The sequence below is a fragment of the Tenrec ecaudatus genome, chromosome 12, assembly GCF_050624435.1.
Source record: "Tenrec ecaudatus isolate mTenEca1 chromosome 12, mTenEca1.hap1, whole genome shotgun sequence".
NCBI lineage: Eukaryota > Metazoa > Chordata > Mammalia > Afrosoricida > Tenrecidae > Tenrec > Tenrec ecaudatus.
Window position 1 is genome coordinate 20834504 of NC_134541.1, and position 23064 is coordinate 20857567.

General features: G+C 45.9%; 1 protein-coding gene across 3 annotated transcripts in view; it reads left to right on the forward strand.

Moving 5' to 3' along the window:
* Positions 1-23064, forward strand: part of CHD6 (chromodomain helicase DNA binding protein 6) — a 219056-nt gene that overhangs the window by 173238 nt on the left and 22754 nt on the right. For all 3 annotated transcript variants that reach the window (XM_075528737.1, XM_075528740.1, XM_075528738.1), the window contains exons 24-30: positions 823-912; positions 3493-3596; positions 7245-7374; positions 11468-11528; positions 18616-18676; positions 19888-20104; positions 21862-22070. In XM_075528737.1, coding sequence (XP_075384852.1) covers positions 823-912; positions 3493-3596; positions 7245-7374; positions 11468-11528; positions 18616-18676; positions 19888-20104; positions 21862-22070 — 872 coding nt within the window. The remainder of the gene's footprint in view (positions 1-822; positions 913-3492; positions 3597-7244; positions 7375-11467; positions 11529-18615; positions 18677-19887; positions 20105-21861; positions 22071-23064) is intronic.

Genomic DNA, 23064 nt, shown 5'->3' on the forward strand with positions numbered 1-23064 from the left:
AGAAGGGAGCAGCATCCCATGTTCTTCCAGAGATAGTCTGGGCATTTGTCATTGCACACTGTGTGTAGTCTCTGAAGAACAGGTTATCTGAAGAGCAGGTCATACAGAGCTATGTATAAGTGGGCTTTTTGACAACTGGCCTTCGTTTTATACTGGTTTTAAACACATTACAAGAATACTTTTTTTAATTCTTCTAAACTTAGCCTTGAATATGAAGTACCCTCCAAAAGTGGTCAGCTGCTCTCTGACCTCTAGGTCCCCACTGTTCTCACCTGTGGTCTGGCATTTCCACTGTGGGGCCCCTTTCCCATGCAGCCTGCCTTAGGCTCCTGGAGAATGGGCTGCCTTGCCCGCTCTGGATATTTCATAGGGACCCAGCATGGCTCAGGCACATAGAAGCTGCCCAACAGATGCATAACTGCTGTGTCTCAAATCTATCTGGCACATGCCCATCGGACCTGGGTGCCGTCCGTACTCAGTCACTAGGAATTAGCACCTGGAAGAGAAACTTCTCTGGCAGGGATGTGCCTTTGACACCGACATTGAAGTGTGTATCAGGGAAATTGTCGGCAAACACCAGCTGACGGCACATGCACGTGCTCTTCAGGAGACTCGTGAGTTAGTGTAAGGAGCCTGCTGGAAGCCACCAGGTGGAGAGTGCTGTGCGACTCGCTCGGGGATCAGAAGTGCTATCTGTCATCCTAGAACTTTCCCACCTGTGATTTGATGGCACTGAGTCTGGGAAATGCCAGGAACCTCTCTGTGTCCGCGGGAGGGCAGCTTGGGTTCTAATGTGTGTGCCTTCATCTCTGCCTTCCACAGGGTACTTTTGCGAGTCCGGATGTTGTATTACTTAAAAGCTGAAATCCTGGGAGAAGCAGCTGATAAAGCATTTGAAGGAACACCAGCCAGGTAAAACAAGTCTGCAGTGGCTCCCAGTGCTAAAGAATTGACACCAAGCCCCTGCCCATGGGACTGACCAGAGCTCCTGGCATCCCTCCCTACCATTGATCTGTTACCTACCTGGCAGGACAGAGCCCAAGAGTAGGGGCGGTTTAGTCGTATCTTCTAAAGTTGAAGTAAAACAGGAAACTCTAAAAAACCCACACCATTGAGTCCATTCCGACTCCCAGGGTCGGCCTGTCCCTGTGGGATTCCAGCGCTAACCCTACAGCAACAGAATGCTTTATCTTTCTCCCAGAGAGAGAACAGGCTCTTAGGAACACAGCTTTAAATGATTTGTTCCCCCGATACTGTTGTGACATTACTTTGAAAACCGTCATTTCATTTCCTTAAGTAAGAACTACAAAGTGGTTGGGTGTCAATTCCCTTGACAGGCGTGATACAACAAATAGAAGCTGCAAGTGTTACCCAGAATCCCATTTTGGCCTTCATACATGCACATTTGAGTGATTCTCTTGTATTTGTTCCACGTATTAATAATACCTTTGATCTATTTGATTTGTTACGCCTTCATTTTGTTCATTAATATGTTCAAAGCTATAGAATCCTATGGGATTCTCCGGAGAGTTCAGGCAATGGGGTTTCCAGACTTGTAGGTGGGGTGGCCAGTTAGCCTCCTTTGTCTCCCAGGGCAGCAGTTTGCTCTGGCTGTTTGCAGTGCCTTTCCTTCCAGAGAACACCACTGTCAGCCCTGAACCCCAGGAGTCTTGGGCTTTGTTTGAGATTACCTGGGGCCATGTTACCTTCTTTCTGTTTCTAGCTGGTGGACATTGCTAATGACTGTAGTGTTTGTAGGGGAAGGAGAGAATTGCGGGGCAGTTAGTACCCACCCAGGAGCTCCTCATGCCTATTATGACCCAGGATGAGTCTGTAGTCTTTGTGTTTCCAATAGTAAGTAGCAGGATCGAGAGATGTTTTGATTAAAAAGTTCTGTTTGAATCCTATAAGTGCAATAGAATTCAGCCCGATTGTGTTGTCTATCTGAACTTAATCTTCCTCCAGTCTTGTGGTCTTTCAGGCATGTAGGACGTGAAGGACGGAGATGAGGTAGAGTGTGGAGAAAGAGTCTGTTACCCACCCTCTTCCTTCCTTTACTTTGCTGTGCTCAGTCCTGCCTCTCGCTGGTCTGTTCAGCTTTAATGCTGTATTTTTGAGAAGTTGCAATGAAACCAATTCATCCCAGAAAAGTCACTTAGCCCTTGGCACCGCACAGGCAGAGCCATGGGTCCTGCAGTGGAGCCAGATGGACTGCCTGGAAATGTGTGGGCTGGGTCATTCTACCCCACAGAGAAGCTGGGCCTGGTGCAGTCAGCCATGTGTGTGTCACAGTAAGAGGAGCGGAACAGGAAAGGCAGCCTGAAATGCTGCAGAGGAACCATCCCAGTCATCTGGGAGGTGGGAGGGAAGAGCCATCAGGGAATACCCTCCCCTGTGCCCCAGAACATTCACCGCGTGAGCACGACACTTCTCAGGCAGAGCAAGACCATGGACGGTGTGGGCTCAGAACATGGGTAGAAACGCAGAGGGCCTGATGGTGCACGCCTGCTATTCCCTGCACGCCTGCTCCCTCCAGAAGCAGTCCAGTTAGTGATCTGTGCTGATCCAGCAGGACCGCTGCCTGTGGTGCGGGTCCTCTTGGAGGTCTTCATATCGCCCCATACCCAGCACAGACATTCCTTCTCTCAAGTCCTAGTGGAGATCTCTGCTGTCTTGCACGAGCTTACTTTGGCACCACTCTCTTAGATATTTGGTCACAGGTGAATTTACCTGTTTGGGGGGTGTCCTACTAACAGCTGACCAATGTACAGATACTGTGCGCTCAGTCCAAACCAACATAATGTGCATACCACAATAAACCGAGTCCCATAAGTTGTTTCCCAGGGCATATAAATGTCAGAATTTATAAAATAGTCTCTAAGTATACAAGAGCATTATGAAAGAAGTTTGACGTACTACAAGAGTTACCAAAATGTGCCACAAAGATAGGAAACTAGAACTGTTGGGGAAATAAAGCCAGTAGACTTGTTTGACACACAGTAGGCACAAACTTACAATTTGTGAAAAATGATGTGTTTGTGAAGCCCGGTAAAATGGGGTATGCCTGTATTGCTGAGGTTCATGATTGAAAATGTCCCTCAGCACAGTTGATGTGTGGATTGTTTTGAGTTGTATGAGCCCCTAATAAAATGATTTTAAAGAAAGGAAATGTACATCAGCACTACCTTGTACCTGCTGATTCCTGGTCTGCCCAAACTCCATCCATTAAGAGATCCATTAACATTCTGTGTTAGTCTGAGGTGTGGCCTAGAAATCTAGTACATATGTTTAAATTGCTCCTTAGATAATTTACTGCACAGCCCTGGTTAAGAAACAATGGCCTGCAGCCTTCTGATTTCTTTAATGGTTGTTGCTTCAGTATGTCAGAATGAAACTAGATTTGGAGTTTAATGCTAGGCTTGGGACAGCAACTCTTGAGCTGTTTTCTGTCTGTGTTAAAGGGAGTCTGAATCCACGCCCTTGCTTCCACAGAGAACTGGAGGTGCCTCTGCCCGACATCGATTACGTGGAGATCCCAGTGGATTGGTGGGATGCTGAGGCCGATAAGTCCCTTTTGATTGGTGTATTCAAGCACGGTATGTATTCGAAGTTGTTTTCTCTTTGGCGTTAATTCTTGCAGGAAGAGTCCACTACTCTTGGACTCAGCTTGGCATATTCTTGAAAAATTCCTGCCCCAAAATTGTTTGTATTTGTTTAATGCAGTGATTGCCCTTGTGAGAAACCTTCGTGTTTGCCATAGTGACTCTCTTTAAAAGTAGGCCCTTTTCACTGCCCTCCTTGAATTTGGGCAAGAGGAATGTGTGACTGAGAAATGCTAATACCAGTCAGGAGCTTCCTAAAGCAGCTATTGCCACAGAGAGTAATCCTCAGGCTAACAACATAGTCTCCGAGTGTGGTTTTAACAACAACCACAACAAAGGTCAAATGTGAAGCCCAGGATCATGAACCTATAGGGACAGCAAGTAAATAAGGGCTTGGGGCCGGGGCGGTGGAAGGAGACTGTCGAGGAGTCCAGGAAGGAAAAGAATGTTTGGAAACTGATTGTGGTAGCGATTGTATGATACTGCTTGACATGATTGAACTGTGAAGCGATATGTAAATATTAACTCCAAATTAATAAATGACCAAAAAACACAAGTAAAAGAACAATAATCTGTGACTCACTCTTAGACACCAATCAAAGACTCAGTAACCAAAACTCACTCTCTCCTAGAAAAGGCAAGATAGTTTTGGTACTTTACCTACTAGTTCCATCATCCCTGGTGAAGGGTTAGTGACAGGACTGATCTGTTGCTCTCTTAGTCCCATAACAGAATGGCAGAGGGTCAGAGCAGATGGTAGCTAAGGCTAGCTACCTCCCAACTTACAGCCCTACTCGTTAGTTTTGCGGGCTATAGTAAGTAAGTAAGTGTATTCCCTAAGCTCACCTGCGGTGACCTTAAGATGATGTTCCTTTCATCCGCACCTTCTCAGGTTGCCAGTTTAGATGAACTCAGTATTCCTCATTAGGGTCAAACAACAGATACCCAGAAGGTGATGTGTTTTGTACTGAAAATTAGATATTGCATTGTAGTAGATGATGTCGTTGGTAGACATGCTATAAAGTTGGGGTGAACCCAGGCTCTGGCTTACACCTGATAGGTCCAGGCACACTCAATAATGTTGCCCTTAGCACTACACTGTTGGACAGATAGATCCCTGTGGTTGACATGGACTCATCTTCTTGACATCTTCCAGAGTCTAAATCGATTGATCCTGCTTTGGTGACCGGATGCTGCCCATCAGGCATTCTGTGAACATAGACATTATAACCTGTCCTCCTCTGAGTGGCACACTCACACCCAGAACAGCCTTGCCAAGCTAAACCCAAGCTGAGATAACATTGACTACCATTGGCAGTCAAAGTCCCAGACACCCAGTAACGGTTGTTCATTACCATCACCTTGATTCCAGCTCATATGCACAACAGAACAAAACACCTGCGCCATCCTCACAGTTGTTTCGTTGCAGCCACTGTGTCACTCCAGCTTCTCAAGGACCTTTTTTTATTGCCCCCAACTTTACCAAGCATGATGTCCCTTCTCAGGGCCTGGTATCTCCTGGCAACATGTTCAGAGTACATGTTCTCACTGTCCTCACTTCTAAGAAGCATTCTGGCTGTGCTTCTTCCAAAACAGATTTGTTTGGTTTTTTGAGGTTTTTTTGTTGTTGTTGTTTGTTTGTTTTGGTGGTCCACAGTACTTAATATTCTTTGTCAGTACCCATAATTCAAACGTATCGATTCTTCTTCGGTCTTCCTTATTCAATGTGCAACTTTGACGTTCATATGAGGCTATTGAAAAGACCGTGACGTGAGTTTGGTGTACCTTATTCAGCCAGTTAACACCCTTGCTTTTGTAACATGTAAGAGGTCTTGTGCAGCAGGCATAACCAATGCAATGTCATTTGACCTCTAGACTGTTGCTTCCATAAACATCGACAGCTTGAATCTTTTCTCCTTTTAGCGGGATGTTATCTATTGTCCTGGTGGTAGGGTTTCTTTCGGTCCACAACGTCACATGCCTTTGCAGCCCAGCAGCTGGTGGAGCTGTAGTCAGCCATTTCCAGAAGCCAAGCTCTCTGTGTTCTTGTATTAGGAAGCCCTCTCTGCCTTCTTACTTCAGTATGAGCAGTGCTCTGCAACCGTTTTCATTGCTAAGGAGGGTACGGCTGTTCAGTGTGTGGGTCTGCCCCTGCCATAGCCTGCTGCAGCCCTGCTTAGATCAGAAGCAAAGTTCCCCTTTCCAACTAAAATCCCAGTGAGAAAATTGGCTGAATCTGGAGTTGGGATTTCGGCCTGCAAGAAGATAACTGTAGTGAAGCTGTTCTCGGTGATGAGCTTGACAACTCTGAAGTGGCAGCAAGTGCCTGCTGCCTGCCAGATTCGTGACATTTTCATTGAAGTCTGAGATGTAGCATTTCTGCTTTATCTTAGAAAGGAGCTTATAGACTGACCAGAAAGTGGCTGACAGCCTAACCCATCTCAAAGCCTGCCATTTGCTGTGTGTCTATATTGCTGTCCTAGCTCTTAGTACTTCCTTGTTCACATCCAGCTTCTCAGCTCAGAAATAGAAATATAGACTTCCCAGACTTTAGAGCCACACATGACAAGAGCAGGTCTCCAGAGAGAAGGCTGACCACATGGAGAGTCTGGCAGTTAGCCTCATTCTGCTATAATGAGACAGTAGAAGAAGACTGACCTTGACAATCAGATACAGCACCCTCTCTTCCTAAGGAGAAACAAATGGAGACAGGGTATCAGGAATTGCCTGAGATGACAGGAGAGTATTCATTTCTTCAGTTTTGATGTGAGCTGATGCAAGAACATGAGGAAGTGTGAATGGTCCCATCTACAGTGAGTACTGGAAGAGTCTGGACAAAACAGACTCCTCAAGGCCCTTGGTGTCCTGAGATGGACACCTAAGAGACGTGGCTGTGAGGGCTCCACAGACTCAGTGAGAGAGGCAGGCAGTGATCCAGGAGTCACCCTCAGAAGTGGTGAAGAAAGAGTGTAGGGGCACCACCCCTTCTCACGCCAGATGTCCCATGTGGGCAGCTCCTGTCGTGGAAGCAGCAGGAGAGTCACTTTGGATTGAAAGTTCAAGCACCTATACTCCTCAGAGGAAAAAGTGCCAGGTGCTGCTGCCTGCTGAAGGGCGAAGGGTACAACTGTGTCAACAATGATATTGCAGCAAAAGCCAATACAGAAATAAACCCTAGACAGAGTGCAGTCAGGTCTGTTATTAACTGCCAGGCTGGTTCTCATTTCTGCTCCGCTCACCCAGCACAGGTGCCTGTTTTCGGCCTCACTGTGGTCACTTCGTGTGGCACGTGGCCTATGGTTGAACTGTAAGGAAACAAGGCCCTCTGAGTTGGGGGGTGGAGGGGAGCAGAGTTGCAAAACAGACGGGGCTGATTCCCTGTGCGGCCCAAACAAGTAAGCAAGTGAGAACGGGTGTTTGTTGAGCCACCTAGTGAACATGACATATTTACACAGGCATTCATTTTAGGCCAACCACTACCCCTTAGATGTCTACTTTAGCTCAGGAATTTATCTCATTAATCTACAGTAAAGTTTTTTGTTGTTCAGTTTTTGTCTGTTCTGGTTTGGGGAAAACTGATTATCTTGGACCTGAGGTTGATTTTGTGGCTTCTGCCCTGTGTTTGTTGTTCCTCCTGACCAGGCTATGAGAGGTACAATGCCATGCGAGCAGACCCGGCACTGTGCTTTCTGGAGAAAGTCGGGATGCCAGATGAGAAGTCCCTTTCTGCAGAACAGGGCGTCACAGATGGAACCTCAGACATTCCTGAGAGGTGAGAAACCGCACAAGCCAACCCTGGCACGACCTGTCACATTGTGAACATGTGCACACACTCCCAGCACTCGTCCGTCTCACTCCGTGTGGCATCTCCTTGAGACCTGGCCAGGTGGCAACTTCATCCTGAAGCTGCTGCTTTGTTTACATCCTGCTGCTCTGCAGACCTGCCCCTTTGACTCCTATGCCCTTTGAGCCAGATAGCAGTTCCTGTGCTGCACCGGCTCCCCAGTGGATGCACCACCCTGCCTACTCCTGGACCAGGCTTCTCTCCTGCAGAGAAGATTCTCCAAGGGCACAAACCTCTCACAGGTGGCAGAATCGGAGGGAGGAAGAGGGACAGTGAGCACAGCTTTCCTGCCCTGGAAATTTCTCAGATGGAAGTTCAGTGTTACTTTAAGGTTCCATGGTGCACAGGAGAGGTGGATTTAGGCACCGCCGCTTTGATAGTCTTGGAGCCCTGGTGACACAGTGTTTGAACGCTCAACTGCTAACTGAAAGGTCAGCAGTTTGAACTCACCTGCTGCTCCATGGAAGAAAGACGAGACAGTCCCTTTTACAAAGATGTACAGCCTTGGAAACTGTCCAGAGCAGTTCTGCTCGGCCCTGCTGGATCACGGAGTCCGAATCAGTGGCAGTGTGTTGCTTTGTTTCCTTCCTTGTCAACCCTAGAATCTCAGCCTTGTCCGTGAGTTAATGTGGGGGAAATGCCAGAGCATTCTCTTAGATGTTTTTTATTTGTTTGTTTGTTTTTAATCATTTTACTGGGGGCTCATACAACTCTTATCAAAATCTATACATCCATCCATCGTGTCAAGCACATTTGTACATTTGTTGCCATCATTATTCTCAAAACATTTGCTTTCTACTTGAGCCCTTGATATCAGCTCATTTTCCCCTCCCTCCCTGCCCCCTATCCCTCATGAACCTTTGATAATTTATAAATTATCATTTTGTCATCTTACACTGTCTGACGTCTCCCTTCACCTACTTTGTTGTCCATCCCTCAGGGAGGGGGTTATATGTAGATCATTATGATTACTTCCTCCTTTCTACCCCACCTTCCTGGTATCGCCACTCTCAGCACTGGTCCTGAAGGGATCATCTGTCCTGGATTCCCTGTGTTTCCAGTTCCCCTCTCTACCAGTGTCCAGTGTCCATCCTCTGGTCTAGCCGGATTTGTAAGGTAGAAGAATTGGGATCATAATAGTGGGGAGTGGGGAAGAAAGAGGCAATAAAGAACTAGAGGAAAGTTGAATGTTTCATCGGTACTATACTGAACCCTGACTGACTCATCTCCCCACGACCCTTCTGTAAGGGGCTATCCAGTTGCCTACATATGAGCTTTGGGTCCCCAATCTGCACTACCCATTATTCACAATGAACAATTTTTTGTTCTTTGATGCCTGATAACTGATCCCATCGACACCTCGTGATCACACAGGCTGGTGTCCTTTTTCCATGTGAACTTTGTTGCTTCTGAGCTAGATGGCCGCTTGTTTATCTTCATGCCTTAAGACCCCAGGCGCTATTTGTTGACCTTTAGGAGTGCTTTCTGGTAGAGTCTGATGGGGTGGTACGCCCTGGTCCCAAACTCTTAATTTTTGTACTCCCTCAGGAATTCCTTGCTGTTCTGTTGCAGGCTCTTAGTGTGTTGCCTCAGTGCGGTGGGGTCAGATCGGGCACAATTCCCACACTGTGTCTCCAGTGTTGTCCCCTATCGGGCTATGGGTCTGTGAGGGATGTCATGTCTCGTAGTGGGGCTGGCATTATGGTTGTCTGTGTGCATTGGCTCCTGTGAGCAGGGACATCATCCTCAAGGCTTGATGGGCCAGGAAGTGCTCTCTTCCTCCACCTTCATTTGCTTCCATGTGCTCTGATAAGACATGTCCCTCTACCTGAGCTGTAGATTCAGTTCTGTCCTCTCAAGTCAATTCCTGTAGGGGAAGGGGCAGCTGTCCATGTAGTTGAGATTGGGGCCGACCCCTCAGACCTCTCTGCTGGTTCCCTGTTTCATGCCTGGTATGTTGCATTCCCATCCTGGAGCACTGGGTTGAAGTCTGGTCCCACCCAAGGGGGAGATATAAACAATACTCCCCCCTTGGGTGGGTTAGTGCCCTGTTCCCCGCTACCCATTTTTCCCTCTCTTTTTTCCCCCTCCTTTTTTAGTTGGCTACTATATGTACCCCTGGATTTGGTCTAGCCCCTGCCATACTACCTGGACCTCACCCCAGGAATGTTTGTATACTGTAGCTTTTTCCCTATGCCCCTTGTGCATTTTTTTAACCTTACCTCAGTGGACTCATGTTGTACTTGTCCTTTTGGCGTACTTAGATAATTCCCTGCAGTTGTTCCCATACGGCGATGTGTTTCATGCATTCATCACTGCTTTTTAACGGTGCATGGTATTCCATTGTATGTACGTACCACAGTTTTTAATCCATTCATCTGTTGATGGAAGTTTGGGTTGTTTCCAACTCCTTGCGATTGTGAACTGTGCCACAGTGAACATTGGAGCACAGATGTCTAGTCGTGGTTTGTGTCTTGCCTCTTCTGGGTATATGCCCAGTTGTTGGGCCGTATGGAAGCTCAATTTTCATCTGTTTTACATATTGCTAAATTGATTTCCATAGTGGCTTTACATGCCTGTAGTTCCACCAGCAGTGGATGAGAGTTCCTATCTCACTGAAGCCCCTCCAGCACTTGTTGCTTTCTGATTTTTTTGAATTGGGCTATCTCTGAGAGTGTTAGGTGGTGGTATCTCATTGTTATTTTAATTTGCATTTCTCTTATGGCTAATGATAAGAAACATTTTCTCGTGTTTATTGGCCGTTCACATTTCTGCCCTTGTGAAACTTCTGTTTGGGTCCTTTGCCCACCTCCTAAGTGGGCAATTCGTTTATTTCTTTTTGGAAGCTAGCAGAGTATTGCAGAGTTTAGTAATAAGGCCTTTATCTTTGACATTTATTTATTGTTGGCAATGCCCCAAAAGGTATAAATTCACAGGTGAGCTAAATTAACAACCCCAAACCATTGTTCAATCGAAAATGCAGCATGACTCTTTTAGGTGATATTTGTTAAACTTTGCACCAAACTCCCCAGGAGAGCTGTGACCAGGTGCCCCTATTAATCTGGTAAGACTGAGGAGAGGGTGCAGTTCATTGTCCATCTGTTCTTAACTGCCCAACGAACCCTGTAACTACCATAACACTCTGGCTCCAGAGTGTTTCTTGAGAACATTTGACTTTAAAAGGTGCATTTTGGGAGATGTTAACAAATTCCGAACTGGTTGGTGAGTCTGTCATCAGACCCCCTGGTTCAGGGAAAACACTCCTTGGTAAGCCACTTGAATGTGGCCTTCCTTTAGATTTTTGTAAGGTAGCTGCTCTTTCTGTGATTAAGCAGTGGAGGTTCAAGGTTCATCTGTGTCCAGGAGCTGAGTGGCTAGACCAGGAATGTTTGGAGTAGTTTTATTTGGGGGTCCATTTTTAAATGCATTGTGAGAAACAGAAAAGGGTCAGCAATGGCCCCGCTTCTGAGGAAGAGAGGCCAGTCGGCGGCGAGCCCTGTGTGGGGGCAGATTGGGTGACTCGTCCTTGGCTGTGCCAGCGGAGTTCTCCTGAGGATTTTGTTTGAGGGCTCTGCCTGCTGTGGCCTGAGGTGTGCGTGTCAGGGCATGCGTGGTTTGTGCAGCCTTCGTCTCTGGATTTGCTTCCGTTTACAGAGCCACACATACTCAGGTACACGTGCTAGGCCGTGAATGCATTTTCTGATGGTATAATTATCGACCCTTCAACCTCTGGACTTACCTGTGTGGACCATGGGATTGGAGTCTAAGCCAAAATGTCAGTTGAGGGGAGAGGTCTTTCTTTACCCGTTAAAGTGCTGCCACTGTTGGTGACCACTTCTCTCCTCCTCGTTTTCTCCTCAGTTCCCTGGAGGGAAAAGGCCAGGTTAGTGAGCAGCTAAGGAGGAAGGGATTTAGTCAGTAATATTTGAGCTCCTTTTGTCCCCCACCCCCCTAAGTATCCTAATTGCAAGGTAACTTCTGGATGGATGATGTTTATTCTAATTATTTTATTTTCATTTAGAGCCAACATAGATAAAGAAGATAATGCTGAAGACAAGCTAGACAGCCTCCCAAAGCAAACGGTGAGTCAGATTGGAATCCACACTCTGTCTAATGTCAAGAAAGCAGTCCGTGTGTTGGTAGTGATCTTGGGGAACTAAATCGAAATAAGATGATTGCATTGTATCTCCTCTTCTCCCCCCCCCCCCAATATTGTGAAGATTGTCAAACATACAGGTTGCATTGCATTTAATTTAAAATTTTTAGGCACTTTGAAATCATGTGTTATATTCTGAGGTGGCAGGTGATTTAAATGCAGTTTAAAGGAATACTAGCAAAATGCTTTACCTCGTTCCCCTGGAAGCCGCCATGTGCTCGCTGGTGGCTGTGGCACAGTCCCCTCCATGCATCCCACCCCTTCCTGAGCCATGGTAACCACTGCTCTGTTCTTCACTTCAGTAACTTGTCATTCCAAGACCATTATGGAAATGGAGTCATGCAGTATGTCACTTTGGGATATTTCCCCCCCACTCTTCAGTGCTTCATTTCTTTTCATTTATGAGTAATATTCCTAAGTATGAAAGTCTTACAAGGTTGGTTCATCATTCGCTCATTAAAAGGGGATCTGGTTGTTTTTCAGGTTCGGGTATTTTAAATTGGCCCAGGTCGCATTTATGTGCGGTCGTCTGTAGAACACGCGTTTTCATTGTTCTAGTGTAAGGCACAGAAGTAGAATTCCTGGGTCATGTGATAGGAGACCCCGGGAGCGGGGGTGGGGGGGGAGGATGTGCAAAGTTTGTCCCGCACTTAACTGCTAGCCTGCGTGATTTTCTTCATGCACATCCCATGAGCTGTGCACACTCAGGCTTGCTTCCAAAGTCACTGGGGAACCTTCGTTATCTTATAATTCTATTTGTCTTTTCATTTTTTAAGCCCCGTCATAAGTGTTATGTTTGTGTAAAATAAAACATTTGATACTTCAGCAGTGTGTCTGGCTTCTTTGACTTACCCTATTTTTATGAGGAAAGAGTTGACCATTCTGAAACTCAAGCAGTATCATTTGAAAAGTACTTTCAAGCTTACAAAGCACATCTCGCCTACATTTAGGAATTTTTTTAATGTTGTTTTACATACTTGATGGATTTAAAACAATGACTTAAAATGTTTTATGCTTTTATTTAAGCCATATAAGCCTTATTATTTTAATTCTGATAGAGTTTATATTGTTGTGTACATTTGTGTATTTTCAGTGTATCAATAAGCAAGTGTTTTGGGCTCTGTTCGATTTTAACGTTTTGTGGATTAAGTAACAGTTTACAGAGTAGGTCATTCTTTTTAAACAATCAGTAGTTCATGCACATTTTATTTTAGCCTCCATTGCAGTCCCTCAGCATTCTGTTGCTTAACCCACTTCCTCCCTGTGTCTCTGGTTTCCCTCCCTCCTCTCCTATATTGTCCTCGGGGAAATAATGCCCTTTGATTGATTAGCTGATTTTGCTAAGCTTCTCTTAGGCATTATACTTATCTCCACTGTAGAAAGAAAGAAACATGAGTCGAAAGGAGGAAACATAAGTCTGTTAAATCAGCTGCAAAAAAAAAAAAATCTAAAGAAGGTCCTGTAAGAGCTGAGCGTCTCTTTCCAAAGCCTGAGGTCTTTCCAGTATAAAACCCTAGAATTTCCCTTCAGGCCTTTCTTGGTTTTCCCTTGTCCTATATGAGTACTTGTGTAGTGTGGCCATTACAACAGAAACGGATAGCAACAAACTGGGGACTTCAGGCTTTTAAGGGCTCCATCTTTTTACATGTGAAAGCTGGACGGTGAATAAGGAAGAGACTGAGGAAGAATCTTGTATCAGAATTCAGGTACTGGACCGTCGAAAGAATGAACACATCCGTGTTAGAAAGAATGAACACATCCGTGTTAGAAAGAATGAACACATCCGTGTTAGAAGCACAGCCAGAATGCTCCTTAGAAGTGAGGATGGTGAAATCCCATCTCACAGACTTTGGACTTGTTAGTAGGAGCAGCCAGTCCCTGGAGAAGGACAACGTGCTTGATGAAGTAGGTCAGTGACAAAGAGGAAGACCCTCAATGACTTGGACTGACGTAAAGGCTACAGTAATTTTGAAGTTGACACAGACAGCATCAGGCAGAGAGTTCTGTGCATCGGGTCGCTCAGTGGCACCTAACAACAATCCCTGAACCTCAACATAGTTGCTGGTATGTAAGAGACGCTTGCTAATCATTTGCTAAACGTGTAAGAAGGCAGCTCCTCATGTATTTACTTACTCTGAGCTTTTGTAAATCACAAAGGTATTCTGTGTCTGCAGGTCCAGTCCCATTGGGTGTGGGTCTGCACTGCCACCACCTCCAGCTATCCCAAGATCAAATAGAGTAACCTAAGCAATCGTGCATTAAAGAAACACGTCATAGTATATGAGGAGCGGCCACAAGCAAAGGATGAAATCTGCTGTTTCCAGACTAAGGAAATGAGTTCCCCACCCTAGAGGGGCAGTAACTTACAGGGAATTAAGTTAGTCTTAGTTACTGACACTTTACCTGTGTGTTCAGGGTATTACGCCCACATTTAGCTACCGTTATATCATAATATAAGGAACCATGGTAGCTACTGAGCCAGACTCAGGTTTTATAGGTTGTAAAAACATTTTTCAGTCTGAAAAGGTCTATACTTAAAAAATTCACTGTACAAAGGGTCTTCATAGATACTGTGTGTGTACTGAATATGGTTATGTGGCAGATACATTGTTAAATCGTGGTAGGTTGTTTTCTGTTTGCCTTGTAGCTCCTTAAATCATAGGTTCTGAAATTTATTTGGCATACTGCCCCCTTTTTCGGGGTGGGGGGCGGGGAGAGACAATTACTCCGTATTCCCTGATGTGTTAGACCGGGTTGACTAGAGAAACAAATTCAGAGACACTTGTGTGTAAGAGAGAGCTTTATGTCAACGAGCATTTGTATATTGAGAAGATACCCCAGGCCAGATCAAGTCCATATGTCCGATACTAGTCCATAAATTCCTCTTTAGACTCACGCAGCACATGTAATGATGCCAAATGCAGGAAGATCACCGGCCAGTGGGTGAAAAATATTGTGGATCCATTGCCCAATGGAAGCATCTTAGTGCTGGTGTAAGGTCTGGCTCCTCCATGTCTCTGAGTGTATCTCCTCATCAGGAAGATGAAGCAGAGAGAGAGAGTGCGTATCCCACCTCCAGGGAAAAAGAGAGGAAGTCCCCAGAAACCTCATGAGAAGGCCATTAAGGAGGCTGTGACCTGATTGACAGGCTAGACCCACTCCTAGGCTTATTAACTACCACACCTGGCAATTTACAATGTTGGTACGATAGCCCCAAATCTAGGATAAAATGTAGGTGTCTGCTTTTGCAAGGATCCCTGGTGGCATAGTGATTACAGGTTGGACTACAATCTACAAAGTCAGCAGTTTAAAACCACCAGTCACCCCATGGGAGAAAGTGGTGACTTTCCACCCCATAAAGAGTTACAGTGTCACAAACCCACAGAGGCAGTTTACCCCATCCTATAGGGTTGTTATGAGTCAACATCAACTCGGTGACAGTGGGTTTGGTTTTATCTGCTTTTGCAGACTCCCTGAAACGTTCAAGTGCGCGCCACTTTGGGAAATGCCACCTTAAATAGTGGTTTTCAAGGTGTTAAATAGCATATTTAAGTGCCACTTCAAAATGATACAGTAAGTTTTGAAATTAACAAGGCAACTGATTTTGAACCAGGGTACCAAGTTGATAAAGTGGATAAAGAATCTCACTCAGTACAGTCAGTCAGTCTGACTCCTAGCAACCCTGTAGGACAAGCTAGAACTTCCCGGGAGTTACCAAAACTACAACTCTTTTTTTTTTAATCATTTTTTTGAGGACTCATAAAACTCTTATCACAATCCATATCCATGGTGTCAAGCACATTTGTACATCCGTTGCCATCATCATTCTCAAAACATTTGCTTTCTACTTGAGCCCTTGGTATCAGCTCCTCATTTTTCCCCTCCCTCCCCGCTCTCCCTTCCCTCATGAGCCCTTGATAATTTATAAATTATTATTTTTTGTCATGTCTTACACTGTCCAACATCTCCCTTCAACAACTTTTCTGTTGTCTGTCCTCCAGGGAGGGGGGTGTATGTAGATCCTTGTAATCGGTTCCCCCTTTCTACCCCACCTTCTCTTCAACCTCCCGATATCACTACTCTCACCACTGGTCCTGAAGGGATCATCTGCCATGGAGTCCCTGTGTTTCCAGGAACTAGAACGTTTTATGGGAATAAAATGCCCATCTTTCTCACTCAGAGCAGCTGATTGTTTGGAACTCCTGACCTTGCAGGTAGCAGCCCAATGCGTAACCACTACCCTATCAGGGCTCCCAGAAGAAAGAATAATCTCTCCACTAATAATACTGCAACAGCTAGGCCATCATGTACAGAAGAATGAAGTCGACCCCTACCTCACACGATATATCAAATTAATGGATCAGCATCCTGAATATAAAAGCTAGAACTCCGAGACTCTTAGAACCAAACGCGGGTAAAGCTGCAGGGCCATGTATTTAGCAGTGGGTTCTTAGACAACAACAGGAAACCAGAAGCAGCAGAAGAAGAGTAGATAAATTGGACTTCATCAACGTAAGAGCATCAAAGGACATCATCAAGAAAGTAAAGGAATCAGAAATATCAAGAATATATGCAGCACTAAAACTGAGCAAGATAAGCAACCCAGGAAAGAGTGGACAAAGGGCTTGATTGAATACACAGTTCTTGAAAGAAGCTACACAAATGACCAAATGATGCTCAGCATCTTTATTTAACCTTTAGGGAAATGAAAATAAAGCCTATAATAAAATACCACTGTATACCTATGAGAGTGGCGATTACCAAAGCATTAAATACAAACAAAACAGTCCGTGGCAATTATTGGCACAAGTATGTGGAAAAATTGGACTCCTCATCCATTGCTGGTGAGCATGTAAACCGGTGCAGCCTCTGGTGTAAACCGTTCGGCGGTTTCTCGAAAAGTTAGAATCCTATGACCCGGCATTTACATTCCTGGGTAAAAATACTCAAAAGAATTGAAAATAGAGAACACAAATGTTCACTGTAGTATTCCCAATAGCCAAAAGGTAGAGATGACCCATCACCAGGTCGAATGGATCAGCAAAATATGGTAAACACCTATGGGGAATATTATGAAATGACATTTCCGCCATTGCCGTTACATGGATGATCCTTAACATGCAGAGTGAATGAACTCAAGACACAAAATGTGTTCACACTTAAGGGAAGGATAGAAAATAGGTGAATGCATAGGCCCAGAAAGAAACCTGTGGTTACCAGGAGCTAGTGGGAAGGAGAAACATGGAGTTGACTGCTGGATAGATATGGAATTTGTTGCTTTGGGTGATGAGAATTTTACCGGTGATGCTCACACAACAATGTGAATGTAATGAAGGTCACAGGATTGTATGACTAAAACAGCAAATGTATTTTGTGTGTGTTGTACAATATATTTTGCTATGTAGATTGGCAATAATAAAATAAGACACAACAGTACAACGCTCTTCATTCTGAGGCTCTGGTCTGACAATTCTGAGAGTGTTTCTCTTTCTCAAACAAGCTTCAGGCTCTCTCTGCTCATTGAATCCCAGCCCTGTGCCACTTTCTAGCTGCCTGTGGCCTTGCATGGTTAAGAGCCTTGCAAGGGTTCTCTTCTGTACCTGTACAACCAGGACGTACTAGGATGTGCACCTCAGGCAGCAGTTCTGATGGCCAGACCAGACAAGCCACATGACATGAAGGGGTTTGCAGAGTCCTGAGCCCACAGAAACGTTAGCTCTTAACCCCAGCCCTCCCGGAAAGAGACAGGGACAGGCTGTTTCCCTTCACCTCTCAGGGTGCTCACTCTCAGGTCATCCCATGGTTTCAGGTGCTCACGGCAGGCCAGAGGCAAAAGAGGTTTTTTCTGAAGAACCACATAGTAAGCACCTTACGCTTTAGGCCTGGAGGAGCGCACGTATAGTCTCTGTTAAGCACTGTCTGAGTGCTTTTCTTGTTTCCTGTTTCAAATAACCTATTAAAACTAAAAACTATATTGAGCTAGAGGACCCTACAAAAGCTGATGCAGGCTGCAGTAGCTAACCCTTGTTTCCCTCTGGCCAGTCTCTGCTCCTGGGGTGGTTTGTCTCATCTTTTCGATCAGAGATGATGGTTATAAAGCCATGCGTTTTCATTTTGAAAACACATCCCAGTTTCAGGACACCAGTCTCTCTTCCCCACTCCACATTCCCACAGACTTCCTGTCCCAGGGCACTTCCATGCCTGAGTCCAACACAGGGTACTCAAAGGAATCCAACTCGTGCCAGCTGACAACTAGTCCAACTTGAGTAAGCCCTACATCCATCACAGTGCCCCCGTAAATTATGGTTTCAGTTTGAACTTCCTGGAGTTTTGCACCACCGGGCCTCGTGTCTGGAGCAGCCGTGTTTTATGAAAGCAGCATCTGCTGCTGTGACGTGCACGAGCCATGATGAACATGAGCGTGCACTTGTCCCAGCAAAAAGGAGCCCGGGTGCAGGCACTTTAATATAGTGCAGGCGACGGTGGTAACGCAGCTATTTAAATGCACCACTAAAATGGTCGCTTGTAAAACTGCCAGGGAGAGTGTGCCAGTTCACCATTCTTGAAGCAGACTCATTCCCCACACTTCTAGGAACCATTGTTGGTTTCCAAATAAACTGCTTACCAGGTGGCCAAAAGAGTCATAAGTTAACTGCTCTTACCAGGTACTCTCTCTCATGTAAGGAGCCTGAGTGGTGCAGCGGTTAAGCGCTCGGCTGCTAACCCAAAGATTGGAAGCCACCGCCGCTCCGCGGAAGAAAGCTGTGGCCGTCTGCTTCCATTAGAGACGGCAGTCTTCCTTGGGCACCCTGTGGCAGGCACAGTTCTACTCTGTTCTATAGTCACCGTGAGTCCGATGGACTGAGGGCAGCGGGTTGGGGCTCTGTCTAGGACGTGTCCGTCCATGGCAGGAGCTGGCTGGCATATGCTTACTTCTCTGCTAGGGGGTGGGGTGGAGGGTGTCTGAGCTGGCTGCTTCCTGCTGATGGAGTGGCTTCCTTTTTCTGACCTAGGAGAGTCCCAGTGAAGGAAATGATGGCGTTTTGGGTGAAAAGAAGGACGACATCCGGGCAGGTGAGACTGTGTCCCGCTGATGGCAAAGAAAAGTAAGGTCCTGGAGTTCATGTGCAGCAAAAAGGCTGTGTTTTGAGGGGGTGCTTTGGAAAAGCCAAATAAGTAGCTCCTCTCCTGGAAGCCACTCTGGGTGCTTCACAGGCGTCGGCAGGCTGCCTCTAGCTGGCATTGAATGCAAAGCGGGTTAATTTGTGATGTCAGGGTGTACTCTGAGGGATCAGAGGGAATTTCTTTTTATTTTAATCATTTTATTGGGGGCTCTTATAGTTCTTTCAATAGTCCATACATCAATTGCATCAACACATTGTACATAATGCTGCCATTATCATTTCTGAAACATTTTCTTTCTACTGGAGCCCTTGATACCAGCTCCCTTTTTTCCCTACCCTCCCACCCTCGTGAACCCTTGATAATTGATAAATTATTTTCATTTTCATATTTTACACCATGTCCACTGTCTCCCTTCACACACCTCTCTGTTGTTCATCCCCCTGGCCGGCGGGGGAAGGAGGGGGTGATATGGTGCATCGATTATTGCGATTGGTTTCCCCTTCTCCCTACCCTCATGACATCGTCACTCCCATTACTGGCCCTGAGGGGTTTACCTGTCCCGGATTCTGTATGTTGAGAGCTCTTATCAGCGCACGTGCTCTGGTCTAGCCAGATTTGTAAGATAGAACTGGGGTCATGACAGTGGGGGTGGGGGGGAGGAAGCATTCAAGAACTAGAGGAATGCTGTGTGTGTCGTGGGTGCTACACTGCACTCTGACTGGCTCATCCCTTCCTTGTGGCCCTTCTGTGAGGGAATTTTATGGTGGTGGGTTTTTTTAACCTTTTTGGTGGGAGGTACCTTTCTCCGCTCTCCATCCCCAATAGAATTGTCATGCAGGCTTTGGCAGTGGGAGGGGCCAGCCTTTCAAAAGCCCCCAGTTCTGTTCAAGGACATCAGCAGAGGGACTGTTCTGCCATGCATCAGAGCAGAGTTCTCAGGCCAGTGCTGCCCTCCCATGTAGGGGTGTCGGCCACAACATAAAGCTGTCCCTAAAGCAAAAGGGCTGGCCTGCCGGCTCTGCCCGGTCTCAAAACCAGTTATCCAGCAGTCACTACCAAGTCACCTCCGTTCTTATTTACACCAAACATGACCAAATAAAACCAGGCACCCCTGTTTCCATTCTGTTTGTAAATACTAATATCCTCACTGATGTTTGAAGCCCAGGATGGCTCTGACCCAGACAAATCGCCCTGGCCAGTTTCCTCCGCACTCACAGCCCGTCTCAGACGCCTGGTCACTGTCTACCAACGCTGCAACCGCAAAGAGCCCTGCCGGCCCGAAGCCCTGGGACCAGGTAATCCAGGATACTGGGTCCAGGAAGAGATGTTCAGGAGGACCTCAGAAATGGACCTCATCAACAAGGAAACCCAAAAGAGGTAAATGCCCTTGGGGCTGCTGTAGTGTCTGTGTGCGCACATGTGTGTCTCTTGTCCCTTCTGGCACCAGCAGTTCTTCTGACCCTGACCACAGGGCCTCCCACATTAAACAGTACAGTTCTCTAGACTACCAGGTCTTCCCCAGACTGGAGATGCCAGCTGCAAAACCCCTCAGACACTAGCCATAAGGCTAGAACCACCCGAACCCACAGAAGCCACGCACTTACCCACTGCACTTCAGGACCCTCTGCTGGCTATAAATTGAGGGACTCCTCCTGACCCCTAGTTTCCTGAGAAGGACTCACGTTATATTTATTACTGTAGCCACAAAGGTACAAATAAGAAGCACACAGTGAGATCTGGGAAGGTCCCCAAAGGGGAGCGTCTATAGCTAAGGGATGTGGCAGCCCACAGACCTAGCTGGTAATGGTGGCAAAAGACAGAGAGTTGGTAGCTGGCAGGTGATTGTATTTGTGCTGCTGTGTGATGTTTGACTGTCTCCAGAATTAATGAAATCCAAATGCCCTGGTGTGATCAGGAGGTGCTCATGACGCTGTTTTAGTTTATGACTCGCAGACTGTTGTGATTGTCCACCCCGGCGCTCTTCCCAAGCATGAACCCCATTTTTGAACACCACAGCGATGTGTCTCAAACCTCTTAGCACTGCCCATACGCATTGCCTTCAAGTTGGCTTCAACTCATTAGAATTGTAGGACAGAGCTGAAGTGCCCCACAGTGTCTCCAAGCCTGTTTAAGGAAATAGGCTGCCAGGTATTTCTTCCACAGAACAGTTAGTGCTCAAACTCCTTAGAAAGCGTGTCGGTGGTGGATAGTAGTCCTTATGTCATTATCTTAGTCCTGCACCCTCTGAAGCCTAAAGACCTTAGTGACCTATATTGAGAGGCTACCTACTTATGTAAACAACAAAACCTACTGTCATCAAATCAAGGCAGACTCATAGTGAACCCTGGCTATGGTTTTTGAGATTGTAATCTTTACGAGAGCAGACAGGCTCATCTTTCCCCAATGAAGCTGCTGGTGGGTTTGAACCTTGACCTGATACTTAGCTGCCCAGCACCTTGCATGAAAGTAGAATCAGATCTGAGGCCGTCCTTCTCTTCTCTGAACCACGTTCTTCGTCTGTGAAATGAAGATGTTGAGTGTCCTAGTCTGGGCAGCCCTTACAGAGTCCATCGCTGTGTGTGTCACGCGGAGGAAGGAGGACAGGAAGCAGCGACTGACACCTGTGAGAGAGGAGAGCCAACTGCCCGGCTTCCCTGCCGTGCAGGTTTTTCTTCCTGCAGCAGGGTACAGGCTTGCTGTTTTTCTGTTGTTAATTTTCATGGAAAATGTTTGTGTTTTCCTGCTTTGACAAGTTACATCTTATCTTTTAAATCACTAACTACCATAAGAGGAAATGAAATAGGTCCTTCCTAAAATGGATGCATGTTTGCACACCTGATTTAGAAATCAGGAGGCAAATGCCAAGAAAGAGGTGGAAGATTTGAAAGTGACTGCTTTATTGCAAGTCAGCTAATAGACTTGTTTTAATTTTTCTTTTCTTTTTTTGTAGGGTTATTTTCATTTTAGGCCTCTCAGCACAATTTAACTTGAAACATAATTTGTGAAGCAGTAGCTAAGCCCTACCCACTACTTTGACTTCAAGGACTCTCATAGTAAGCTCAGAAAGTTGGATTTTCATTTTTTAAAGAAAGAAAAGAGCTCACTCTTTTGTCCTTTTCTGGTTAAATCTCAAGGTGGACGAGGCGGGAACAGGCTGACTTCTACAGAGCAGTGTCTTCCTTTGGTGTCGTTTTTGACCAAGAAAAGAAAACCTTTGACTGGACCCAATTCCGTGTCATTTCCCGCTTGGACAAGAAGTCGGATGAGAACTTAGAACACTATTTTTATAGTTTTGTGGCCATGTGCCGGAACGTCTGTCGACTGCCTGCGTGGAAAGATGATGGTGAGGAAAACTACGTTGGTATATCACAGCTGAGACCAGGAAAGGGTGTGCTCAGTTAGAGAGGCATTCACCTTAGACACTTTAGGTGCTACTGTAGGCATGGAATGTACCTGAGGAATTCAGGTAAGTCAATTAGGTATTTAGAAATATGTGAACTGCTGTGGGAGACCATTCTCATCATGTAGTTAAGTCACTTTCTTTCCCAGGATGGTGACATTCCAACCAAATTTGAAATCCATATTAAAAGTTCTCTGGATTTTTTAGAGGCTAGTCGTATTTTTATTCATTGTTTTTTGTTGTTGTTAGTTGTCATCCAATTGATTCCACCCCCGTAGCGACCCTATGTACAGCAGAACGCAACACTGCCTGGTCCTGCCCCGTCCTCACCGTTCTTCTTGCAGGCACCGTGTCAGTCCATCTTGTCCAGGTCCTTCCTCTTCTGTTGCTGCCCCTCCACTTTCCCAAGCATGATGCCCTTTAGACATGTCTGTTAGAGAACATTTCTGAGAAATACCTTTTGGGCTTGTTCCAAGTTCTCTCTCTCTCTCTCACTCACTCACTCACTCGTAGATAAGCTTACCCTGGATCATGTGAGCATATTTTGGGAACATGAAAAACACTAAGCCTGGCTATAATGGGAAGCTGCAGACCTTGTAGTCCCTGACAAGACCTAGCTGGATTCCAATCCTGGTTCTGCCACATTGACAAATTCCCTCACTGAGCTTGCAGCCTCACCCTTAAAACAGAGACACAGATGGCATCTAATTGTTGTGTGAATTAAAGAACTTCCGAGGGAGCCTCCAAAAGTGTGTGGAGTAATGCCATTTTCTTTTAATTCCACTCTTCTACAGACCTCATGAAGCCCCCTCCCATGTAAAGTTCCTAGAGTAGAGGGTGCAGGTTACATGCATGTTAAATCGGAACCAGAGTTTTCGTGACATCTGTCCTAGTTTCTTAGGATACGTACATTCCCCGTTAGCTTTTGGCAGGTGCA